The sequence below is a fragment of the Oreochromis aureus genome, linkage group 6, assembly GCF_013358895.1.
Source record: "Oreochromis aureus strain Israel breed Guangdong linkage group 6, ZZ_aureus, whole genome shotgun sequence".
Classification (NCBI taxonomy): Eukaryota; Metazoa; Chordata; class Actinopteri; order Cichliformes; family Cichlidae; genus Oreochromis; species Oreochromis aureus.
The window spans coordinates 4433708-4444490 of record NC_052947.1 but is presented as its reverse complement, the minus strand read 5'-3'; the positions used below and the strand labels follow the sequence as shown (position 1 = coordinate 4444490).

Genomic DNA, 10783 nt, shown 5'->3' with positions numbered 1-10783 from the left:
GAACAGAGCCCAATTTTAACTGCGCATGTTGTCACTGAACAACACACACACACAGACACAGACCCAGGGCAATTCTTCCTGGATCCTTTACCAACATTCAAACCAACACAGTCCGCATTGATTATTCTTCTGGACCTCAGCAGATCCACCAAAATTCATGTAAGTATATCAACCATTCACCGATTTATTTCTTTTCCTCAGACCACGCCGGATCTGTTAATATCAACAACGCTGCACACTCAGAATTGTACAGCTGATTCTTCCCGTCAGACCGTGCCGGATCTGTTACTTCAGCACAATAAACACTGATCTTCCTTCAAAATCAGTTTACCAAGAGCCACAAAACCATTTCTGACTCGATTTTCTGAACTTCTGTGTCACTTAAACATCCTGACAGCACCAGGTGTTTTCTGTCGGACTTCCTCGTCCGAAATTACTCTTTTTACTCACAAATAAGTGTATCTCAAAATGATCCTCTGATCATAGCTATTTCTGAGGCCACAACTCTCAGCAATGCCACCTGAGTAAAATCTTAGTAAACGTCTTTACTAAGAGGGGAGTTCTTCAACTCCGTGACTAACACTTATTGAACCATAAACTGACCAATAAACTTTTATATTCTCTTATTCTTAAACATGCATTGGTCTCTTTTTCTCTTTTACCATGAAATACCATATAACCTTTTAACTCAGTACTGTCTGTTTCTCAAAGTTTCATTATCCTTGCTTCAAAGCTTCTCATTACTTCCAAGTTACTCATTCATTACTTCGACGTTTTACTTTATTCTCGAGAATTCAGTTTTACCCCTACTGCGCCAATTTAATAGTTAAGATCATCTACTCAGCGAACAGATAATTTAGAATTCAGCCAATTTGCACAAATTTGCTTATTGAACAGGTTTGTGCTTACTTTTTTAATCTTTTTAGACCGGTCCTCTGTTCGCCTCATATCAGATCCAACCTTCGGCCACATTTGTTCTCTCTGATCTAATCTAAAAACTTCAGGGTCTGCCTCGCCCATTCAATACACAGAATCTCTTTTCCCTTTTTCTTTGACAAGAGATACTCAAAAATTCTGCAAATTCTCTGCACTCAGGAGGAGGCTCACAGCTTTATTTATTACTCTGTTTCTGGTTGGATTAAAATAACTCTTATATTAGAATCACCCTGTCCAGTGATACTGGACAGGGTATCACTAAGTAGACAGAATTGGTGCAGGTCTCAAAAAGAAGCAGAAGACACTTAGGCCTTCGCTCAGGCCTGCTGCTAGATTTAATGTGTATTGTAAGCATGCATGCAATTAACCTGCTATGTTCTTATCTTCCCTCAACATGTATCACCTGAACACTCTCACCAGTGAAGCTTAAAACCCTCTTGGATGGAACATCAACTCTAAATCAACATAGATATGCAATGTGTATAAAATGAACTCTACCTGTGAATAGAATGAATGTGATGACAAACATATTCGATGCAATATGAACCCTGTAAGAAATATTACTGATAAAATAATACTGTAAAACATGTTATTAATGCATTTATCATAAAGCAGATTATATGGCAGCAATAAAAGAATCTCTGAACCCCAACATGGGTGTGGGGTACTGCTCTGTATGCGTCTCGCATATTGGTGTAAACACGGTCCAGCGTGTTATTTCCCCGTGTCGGTGTGTTGACATGCTGGTAAAACCTTGGCAACATATCTGTCAGGTTTACATGGCTAAAATCCCCAGCCACTACGTAAAAAGCTTCCGGGTGCTTGTTCTGAAGCAAGCTGATGTTGTTGTGTAGCTCCTTCAATGCGTTGTTAGCATTAGCATGCGGTGCTATATAGGCTGCAATGACAAACATCACCAAAAATTGACAAGGTGAATGGAATGGGTGACATTTCACAGTCATAAGTTCCACATCCTCGTAACAGTGGCTGTTTATCACCACACAGATCGTGCACCAACCTTTGTTTATGTAGACGATAGCATATTGCGGTCGGCCCGGAAGAGCTGCCAGCCATAGATCTGGAAGGCTGAGTCCGGCATGTTGTCTTTAAGCCATGTTTCTGTGAGACAGAGTATGGAACCGTTCCTCATCTCCTCTGAAACACTCATTCTCATTCGTAGAAGGTCAGACATTGGCCAGGAACAGTGACGGAATCGGTGGTCTGCTAGCATTAGCCTTTAGCCTCTCCAGCACACCACCGCGCTTTCCCCTCTTCTGCCTCCGCTCACAGCGCTTCCTCTTGCCCATTATCTGCTGCACTCTGCTCCTCCAAGACCGTAGCAGCTGCAGTCTTCCTAACATACCTCTGAGTATGTGGTCTATTGTTGTTGTTGTATTCGAACTGTCCCTTAAGCTCAAAAGTTCTGTATGATTATATGCCACACGCGTAAAGCGGGCAGAGTCAGACTCAGAATCAGTATTAAAAACATTCAAAACATTGGAATAGAAGGGTGTTCCAGCAATGTGAGGAGCCGCTGCTCTACTGTGTCAGAATCAGAATCAGAATCAGAATCGTGTTTATTTGCCAAGTATATGTGCAGACAAATACAAGGAATTTGGTTCCGGTAGATGGTGGCTCTCGAGCACAGCAATGTAAATCACACACACACACACACACACACACACACACACGTATCTATATATACATTACACATGCATACACATACATACACAAAGCTGTGTAAACCAACTATAAATAACTAATCTAAACGTATATACATAAAATACAGAAATGAAATGAGGTGGAATGAATACCACAGAATGTACATAAGGTGCAGTTGCAGTCTGGCAGTGGGAGCAGTGTGACAGTTCAACTGTTTAGAAGGGAGATGGCGAGGGGAAAGAAACTGTTCCTGTGTCGGGTGGTCCTGGTCTGCAGGCTTCTGTACCGTCTGCCAGAGGGCAACAGATCAAAAAGTCTGTGTCCAGGGTGTGAGGGGTCTGTGATGATTTTCCTGCCCGTTTCCTGGTTCTTGAGAGGTACAGATCCTGGATGGAGGGCAGGGGGCGCCGATGATCCTTTCTGCTGCCCGTACAGTCCGCTGCAGTCTGCACCTGTCCTGTTTAGTGGCTGCACCATACCAGACTGTGATGGAGGAGCACAGGACAGACTCAATGACTGCAGTGTAGAACTGGATCAGCAGCTCCTGTGGAAGACTGTACTTCCCCAGTTGTCTCAGGAAGTACATCCTCTGCTGGGTCTTTTTGAGGATGGAGTTGATGTTGGTCTCCCACTTCAGGTCCTGGGAGATGGTGGTACCCAGGAACTTGAAGATCTCCACAGTCGACACAGGGCTGTCTGATATGATGAGGGGGCAGAGTTGAGGATGTCTCCTGAAGTCCACTGTCATCTCTACAGTTTTAAGAGTGTTCAGCTCCAGATTGTGCTGACTGCACCAGAGTACCAGCCGCTCAACTTCCTGCCGGTATGCAGACTCATCACCATCCTGAATGAGGCCAATGACGGTGGTGTCATCTGCAAACTTTAGGAGTTTTACAGCTGAGTTCTTGGAGGTGCAGTCATTAGTGTAGAGGGAGAACAGTAGTGGTGAGAGGACACATCCTTGAGGGGCACCAATACCACCATCTTTACAAGAGGTCTTAAAGGTCTTAAATAATCAGGCCCCATCTTATCTTAGTGACCTTGTAGTACCATATCACCCCATTAGAGCACTTCGCTCTTGCACTGCAAGCTTTCTTGTTGTTCCTACAGTATTTAAAAGTAGAATGGGAGAGAGAGCCTTCAGTTTTCAGGCCCCTCTTCTATGGAACCAGCTTCCAGTTTGGATTTGGGAGACAGACACTATCTTTACTTTTAAGATTAGGCTTCAAACTTTCCATTTTCCTAAAGCATATAGTTAGGGCTGGAACAGGTGCCCTTGAATCCTGCCTTAGTTATGCTGCAATAGGCATAGGCTGCTGGGGGACTCCCATGATGCATTGAGTTTTTCCTTTTCAGTCACCTTTTTCACTCACTGTGTTAATAGACCTATCTGCATTGAATCATTGAAAAGGGACCTCCAAAGGTTGATTCTGTTCATCTGGACATAGCGTTTTCAGTGGGAGAAACGTTTCGTCACTCATCCACTTGGATGAGTGACAAAACGTCAGGAAGAGTGTAACTCCTGAGGCTGAACGGCCTTTAGACAAGCACACATGCTTCTTAGTAGGGCAAAGCTATGAGCACAAACACCAGTGTAGAAAAATCCAGGCAGTCAGCCTGTGTCTGTCCAATATATCAGAGAGCTCCTTACATTGAGCCGCGTGGATAATTTGCATTGCTTCGGGATTTTGAAAATGAAATAGCTAATCCAATTAGTTAATCCAATAGCTAATAAAATAGCTAATCCGTGTGCTAACAGGAAAGGGAAATGGATTTTAAAATGAGGAGTGGAATTGCCATTTTACGCGTCAGAAATAAATCTTTGGTTTTTGAAACCACTTACCTGTTTCTCTGTTTTAAAATATGTTTTAAAAACGATTTTGAAAATCTGTTTTTTAATTTTGGAATTTTGGAATGTTTTTTTTAAATATGGTTTACATTGAGAATTTAATTCATTTTTTGGTGAAATGTCATTTTCAAAAATTTATTGATGAATTAATAATTCATTTTGAAAAATAGATTTAAAAATATTTTTATTTCAATTTAAATTATTAAATAATAAATTACTTTGGTAATGTTTGAATAAATAAAATAATTTTTAAAAATTAATTTGTACAAGACTTTACAAATGCATAATTTATTGTACAATTCATTATTTAACCACAGGATTCTTTATTTCGATGTGCGTGGCTCTTGTGTTCCTCCATGGTTTTTGCACTTAGATGTGCATAAATCTAATATTTGGGGGTGAACTGTCCCTTCAGTATTTGGTATTGGTATTATTTGTAGTCATGAAGAAATCTTTAGCTTCAGAAGACTTACAAAAAAGGTACAACAAAGGAAATTACACATTGTCTTTATTATAGAAAAGAAATTGTTACACTCACCAACAAAATTTCCTAGCACTTCATTATTTAAGACTATGAAGAATACATTTACAAAAAACATCTGCCATTCACTAACACATACAACAGAGTTTATGTTTTTAAACAGAATAAATACCATGTGGTCCACCCACAGGCCTCATATGCTTAACATAAATGTTAACAACCAAATGCATTCTTAGAGCAGATGAAAGGATTGCTGGAAGTACACTGAGTGTTACTCCAACCATCTGGAATAAGAAAGAGAAAAATCAAAATTAACATTAAATTCATTAAGGCAGTGGTTTTATCATTAATTAACAACATTTAAGGATAGGAAGTATAGGAAGACAGACTGGACCCTCCCCCCCCCCACACATACACACACACTCCACAACAAGGAAACACTCTCCACATTCCTGACTGGAAACGACTACCTCTGCATTACAATTGCACACACCTGCTGCTATATATTTTTAGTATTTTCTTTAGCACTATTTATATTATTTATATTACTATTACTGCTGCTACAGTCTTATGCTGCATTAAAACAAAAACACTTACCAACCACAACCTGGGACTACGTCAAGTAGACAAGTACACTACTTTCCAGGGTGCACTGTGGAACACTTTATTATATGTTATGTGTAGGTCCTGTCTTGTTACATCCTGTATGTACCTAAATGTTGTGCATCTGCACTTTATTGTTGTCTATGTCTACGCATGGGACAGTGTGAAACGTAATTTCAATTCCTTTGTATGGCAAGTACATCTGAAGAAATTGACAAATAAAACTGACTTTGACTTTGACTTTGACTTTAAATAGAGGTCAGCACCTATTATTTCTTATTTAAAAATATATTCATTTCATCCAAGTTAGAATTTTTCACCTAGATTAACACCCCACCTGCAGTTACTTTGTGCCCCAGCAGTTTAGCATCCTCACAGTAGACTGACAAATTATGCATTGTAATTCCAAGTAAGCAAACCCTTTTAACACACTTTACTGACACACTGTATGTCAGATTTAACAAAATGGCATACATTAAAACACAGGGTGTGCCAGTCTCATAGCTTGAAGAAGCCATGTATCAAATTTGACCTGAACTAACATACCGAGGTTAACTCTACAAGTCACGCTCTGTGTAAGAAAATAAAATATTATAACATTTTCAGAAGTTGATATTGCTTACAGGCGGATTGTAGGTAGAGGCAAGAGTAGGTGCTGGAGGAAGACTGGCTGTACCAGTTGGTGTAATAGAAGCCCTCACGGTCAATCCAAAGCCACTGGTTCTGAGAGGCAAAGAACATACGTGTGAGGAAGTGTTGTCTTAGTCTCTTCATTTATTCTCACATCCATTCTGTGTAAGTCTAGACCCAATTCTGACCAGGTCCTAAGTTTGATCTGGACTGACTGAGGTAGTGTTTCTTTTTTTCTAAAACTCTACCTGCAGCCAGAAACCTCCCAGCCAAGCAGTAGTCCGACCCGCTGTCTGTGTCATCTGTTGGAGGAAGCTGTACTCTCTGGGGTTGGCAACTGAGGCCAGATTGCCACCCAGACTATTGCAGTACTCCTATTGGATAGATGAACCACAAAGAGATGTATCATTAAGCTGCAGTGTGAACTTAAAGCTCTGCGAGTCATGTGGCAGACTGACTGACCTACAAATATATACAGTCACCAAAGCTTTGGGTCAGGGGAAGCACAGGCCGTCATTTCTATGATTTCCATGAAAGGGTGTTTCTAAAAATTTACTCAACTAATTCAAAAACCATGGATAATCTCATTGTTCAGCTGTAAATGTATAGTTTAGATCAGTGACAGTACCTCAGCAGAGATCCAGGACTTGGGACTATTGATGAACTTGAAGCAGCGAGAGCCATAGCTGAACCAGCCATCTGGACAGAAGTTAAAACGAGCTGCAGGCAGGCAGACAGTAATGAATGCTTCATTATTGTGTATACTTTTGTTTCTTTACTTTTAATCACGCTTTTATAGCATGTTTAACAGCCTGAAAAGGCATATAAAATGACATTTTAATGGGAGAGAAAAATGTATTGATTAAGTAAATAAAGACATTTAACAAAAGCTAAAATTCCTATTGCTCATCAGTTTCACCACAGCATCCTTTCCAATCAATCCTCAGTAGGGGTGGCAAAAATATGGGCACTAGACTTAATAAGCTTACACATTCATACATATCCAAACTTCTCTGGCAGAGAGAAGTGTTTGAATTTGATTTGAGTATGTGTTGCTGTTAATTAAAAAATTATTTACCAGTGAGCTAAACAAGGTGAAAAAGGGAAGTGAAAGAGTCTTACATTGAGGTGTGTCTGCTCCCTCAAACTCTTGGGCTGCACAAAAACGAAAAACACAATCAGGGATAAAAAGGAAGTTATATATATATATATATATATATATATATATATATATATATAGATAGATAGATAGATAGATAGATATGATTTTAAGGATATTCTCATTGGTTCCTCGTTGGTTGAACTGACCAGGGGCAGCAGCCACATCTTCCTTCAGGATGACCATTGCTTCTTCTGTGGACAAACCACACGTGTGTTGGTTTTAGATTCTTACAGTCTTTGTACATCTTAAAACAACACCTTCAACACTCACCTGAAGCCTCATGATTGTCTTCAGCTGGAGCTGCAGAGAAAAATGACACAGTCAGTAAAAATGGTGCATTAGTGACTCTCCCATCATTTCTTCAGGGTTGGCTGATTGAATCTGACCTGCCAGTGCAGCATAGAGGAGAGCAGAGAGGAGCAGAACAGTCTTCATGTTGATGCTCTGTTATGAAATAAACAAAAAATGCCACTAAATATCCAGAAAGAGCAGAGGCATGAAGTCAGTGAATGAAAAGCTCTGCAGTAGGGTTCTTACCTGTCAGGTAAAGCTATTGTTCAAGTATCAGCTAAGTGATGCAGTAATGACGGGGAACTTCTCTGCTCTTTATATACACAAACTGAGTCACATCAGGTCACGTTCCTGTGGGCGTATGCAGGCCAGGAAGATATTTGCAAAGTGTGCATAAAGGTATGTACTTGAACTCTGATCTGTTTGGTAAACAGGAAGTTATAATGTGCAAATTGTATCTGGCACATGTATTGTGATACATTGCCTCATGTTGTTTTGATTAGGTGCAATACAAAAACAGTGAATTGAAATGTATTGGACATTAACAGTGGTTGCCAAAAAATGACATACTTCATTGTCTTCAAAATGTTTTTTCACCTGTCAGTTTGTATATGATAAGCATGTAATGATACTTAAGGGAAATAAGCAAGTAAATGAAAACAAGGACAAAACAATGAATGACGGATCTTGTGACATATTCAAAATATACTCAAGCTATGATATATGAACAGGACTGACTACCAAATAAAAAATAACACTAGCCAAATCATATTAGCAGAACAATAACAAGGCAAGTGGCATGAATGTAAAAGTAGTCTTTAAAATTTAAAAACTCCTCTAAGTATAAATGCTAAACTTTAGACATGATACTCAAACATCACGTTTTCTTGAGGCACAACAATCCGTGTATAAACAAAGTTTATGGACATTTAAGCAGTAAAACCAGATAACTAAACTGTATCTCATTTCCTTACGACTGTATTTACCAGAAGTCCTTTTTCCTTGGCAGTGGTGCAATGTTTCAGTTAGTAAATCAATTATTGATTGACTGGCACTATAAAGACATTTTATGATAGAATTATTGCCCATAATCAACAGCAAGGAATAACATCACCTGAAACAATTACTTTAATTACCAAAAGATCTGGTATTATGGGGAACAGTCCATACTGTACCGTTTAAACAAACCCAGAATCACATACAATGTTTAAATAAACAAATTTAACGAGTCCAAAAAAACTCACAAATTCTAGGTAAACTTTCCCAGGACCAGGACAGCACCACAATGCATCCCAGAAGTCAAACACTCCAGATTCTTGTTGTGACAATCTGTTTCTAATGTGTCATGTTTTGGAATTCAGCAAGTTGGAATACTCTGGTTTAGAGTGATCTCCATGAACCAGCAAAAGGCTTTTGATAGAAAGGATTGTGAGGATTTGCGTTATTTGGTTTTGTACACTTTTACATTAATATTATTCAATCATTGCAATAAGGCTATTGGCATCTACAGCTGGACTGTTTAAACCAACTGCTCTGCTTGCTTATGCAGATGACTTAAATGTTTTTTATTAAGAGGGATGCAGATGTAAGGGCATTAGAGTCATGACTTCGTAGGAGAAATGTTTAAGGGCTGAAAATGTCATGGTCGCCATGTCTCTTTCGCTGGCTCACTTTGGGCTACGGTATAGTATTTTGTTAAGTGTGCCTATGCCAAGAGGCACACTTATTACTATTCCAGATTTATTATTATTCTTCTTATTAAGTGTGCCTATGCCAAGAGGCACACTTATTACTATTCCAGATTTATTATTATTCTTCTTATTAAGTGTGCCTATGCCAAGAGGCACACTTATTACTATTCCTCAGATTTATTATTATTATTCTTGTTAAGTTTGCCTATGCCAAGAGGCACACTTATTACTATTCCAGATTTATTATTCTTATTATTATTAAGTGTGCCTATGCCAAGAGGCACACTTATTACTATTCCTCAGGTTTCTTCTTATTATTATTATTAAGTGTGCCTATGCCAAGAGGCACACTTATTACTATTCCTCAGATTTATTATTCTTCTTCTTGTTAAGTGTGCCTATGCCAAGAGGCACACTTATTACTGTTCCAGATTTATTATTCTTATTATTATTAAGTGTGCCTATGCCAAGAGGCACACTTATTACTATTCCTCAGATTTATTCTTCTTCTTCTTGTTAAGTGTGCCTATGCCAAGAGGCACACTTATTACTATTCCAGATTTATTATTCTTATTAATATTAAGTGTGCCTATGCCAAGAGGCACACATATTACTATTCCTCAGATTTATTATTCTTCTTCTTATTCAATTCAATTCAATTCAATTTTATTTATATAGCGCCAAATCACAACAAAAGTCGCCTCAAGGTGCTTTATATTGTACAGTAGATAGCACAATAATAAATACAGAGAAAAACCCAACAATCATATGACCCCCTATGAGCAAGCACTTTGGCGACAGTGGGAAGGAAAAACTCCCTTTTAACAGGAAGAAACCTCCAGCCTCCAGCAGAACCAGGCTCAGGGAGGGGCGGCCATCTGCTGCGACCGGTTGGGGTGAAAGAAGGAAAACAGGATGAAAGACATGCTGTGGAAGAGAGACAGAGATTAATAACAGATATGATTCGATGCAGAGAGGTCTATTAGCACATAGTGAGTGAGAAAGGTGACTGGAAGGGAAAAACTCAATGCATCATGGGAATCCCCGGCAGCCTACGTCTATTGCAGCATAACTAAGGGAGGACTCAGGGTCACCTGGTCCAGCCCTAACTATATGCTTTAGCGAAAAGGAAAGTTTTAAGCCTAATCTTGAAAGTAGAGATAGTGTCTGTCTCCCAAATCCAAACTGGAAGTTGGTTCCACAGAAGAGGGGCCTGAAAACTAAAGGCTCTGCCTCCCATTCTACTTTTAAATACTCTAGGAACAACAAGTAGGCCTGCAGTGCAAGAGCGAAGTGCTCTAATAGGGTGATATGGTACTACAAGGTCATTAAGATAAGATGGGGCCTGATTGTTTAAGACCTTGTATGTGAGGAGCAGGATTTTGAATTCAATTCTGGATTTAACAGGAAGCCAATGAAGGGAAGCCAAAACAGGAGAAATATGCTCTCTCTTTCTAGTCCCTGTCAGTACTCTTGCT

The 10783-nt window shown here is 39.3% G+C and overlaps 1 protein-coding gene across 1 annotated transcript; it reads right to left on the bottom strand.

Moving 5' to 3' along the window:
* Positions 1-4943: 4943 nt before the first annotated feature.
* LOC120440759 (ladderlectin-like) lies at positions 4944-7924 on the bottom strand. Its single transcript, XM_039613968.1, has 9 exons — positions 7861-7924; positions 7710-7767; positions 7594-7623; positions 7470-7514; positions 7284-7316; positions 6790-6881; positions 6410-6535; positions 6155-6254; positions 4944-5212 (listed from the first exon to the last, which is right to left on the bottom strand). Exons 2-9 carry the CDS (start codon positions 7756-7758, stop codon positions 5142-5144), a joined length of 546 nt encoding a protein of 181 aa, XP_039469902.1. The 5' UTR covers positions 7759-7767; positions 7861-7924; the 3' UTR covers positions 4944-5141.
* Positions 7925-10783: the final 2859 nt, after the last annotated feature.

Bases quoted from the DNA above. Each gene is read 5' to 3' on its own strand.
- LOC120440759 (XM_039613968.1), bottom strand. From the start codon at position 7,758: ATGAAGACTGTTCTGCTCCTCTCTGCTCTCCTCTATGCTGCACTGGCA. The intron at 6,536-6,789 runs GTACTGTCACTG...TCTATCCAATAG, and splicing joins AGTCCTGGATCTCTGCTGAG to GAGTACTGCAATAGTCTGGG. The intron at 5,213-6,154 runs GTAAGCAATATC...TTCTTATTCCAG, and splicing joins CCTCTACCTACAATCCGCCT to ATGGTTGGAGTAACACTCAG.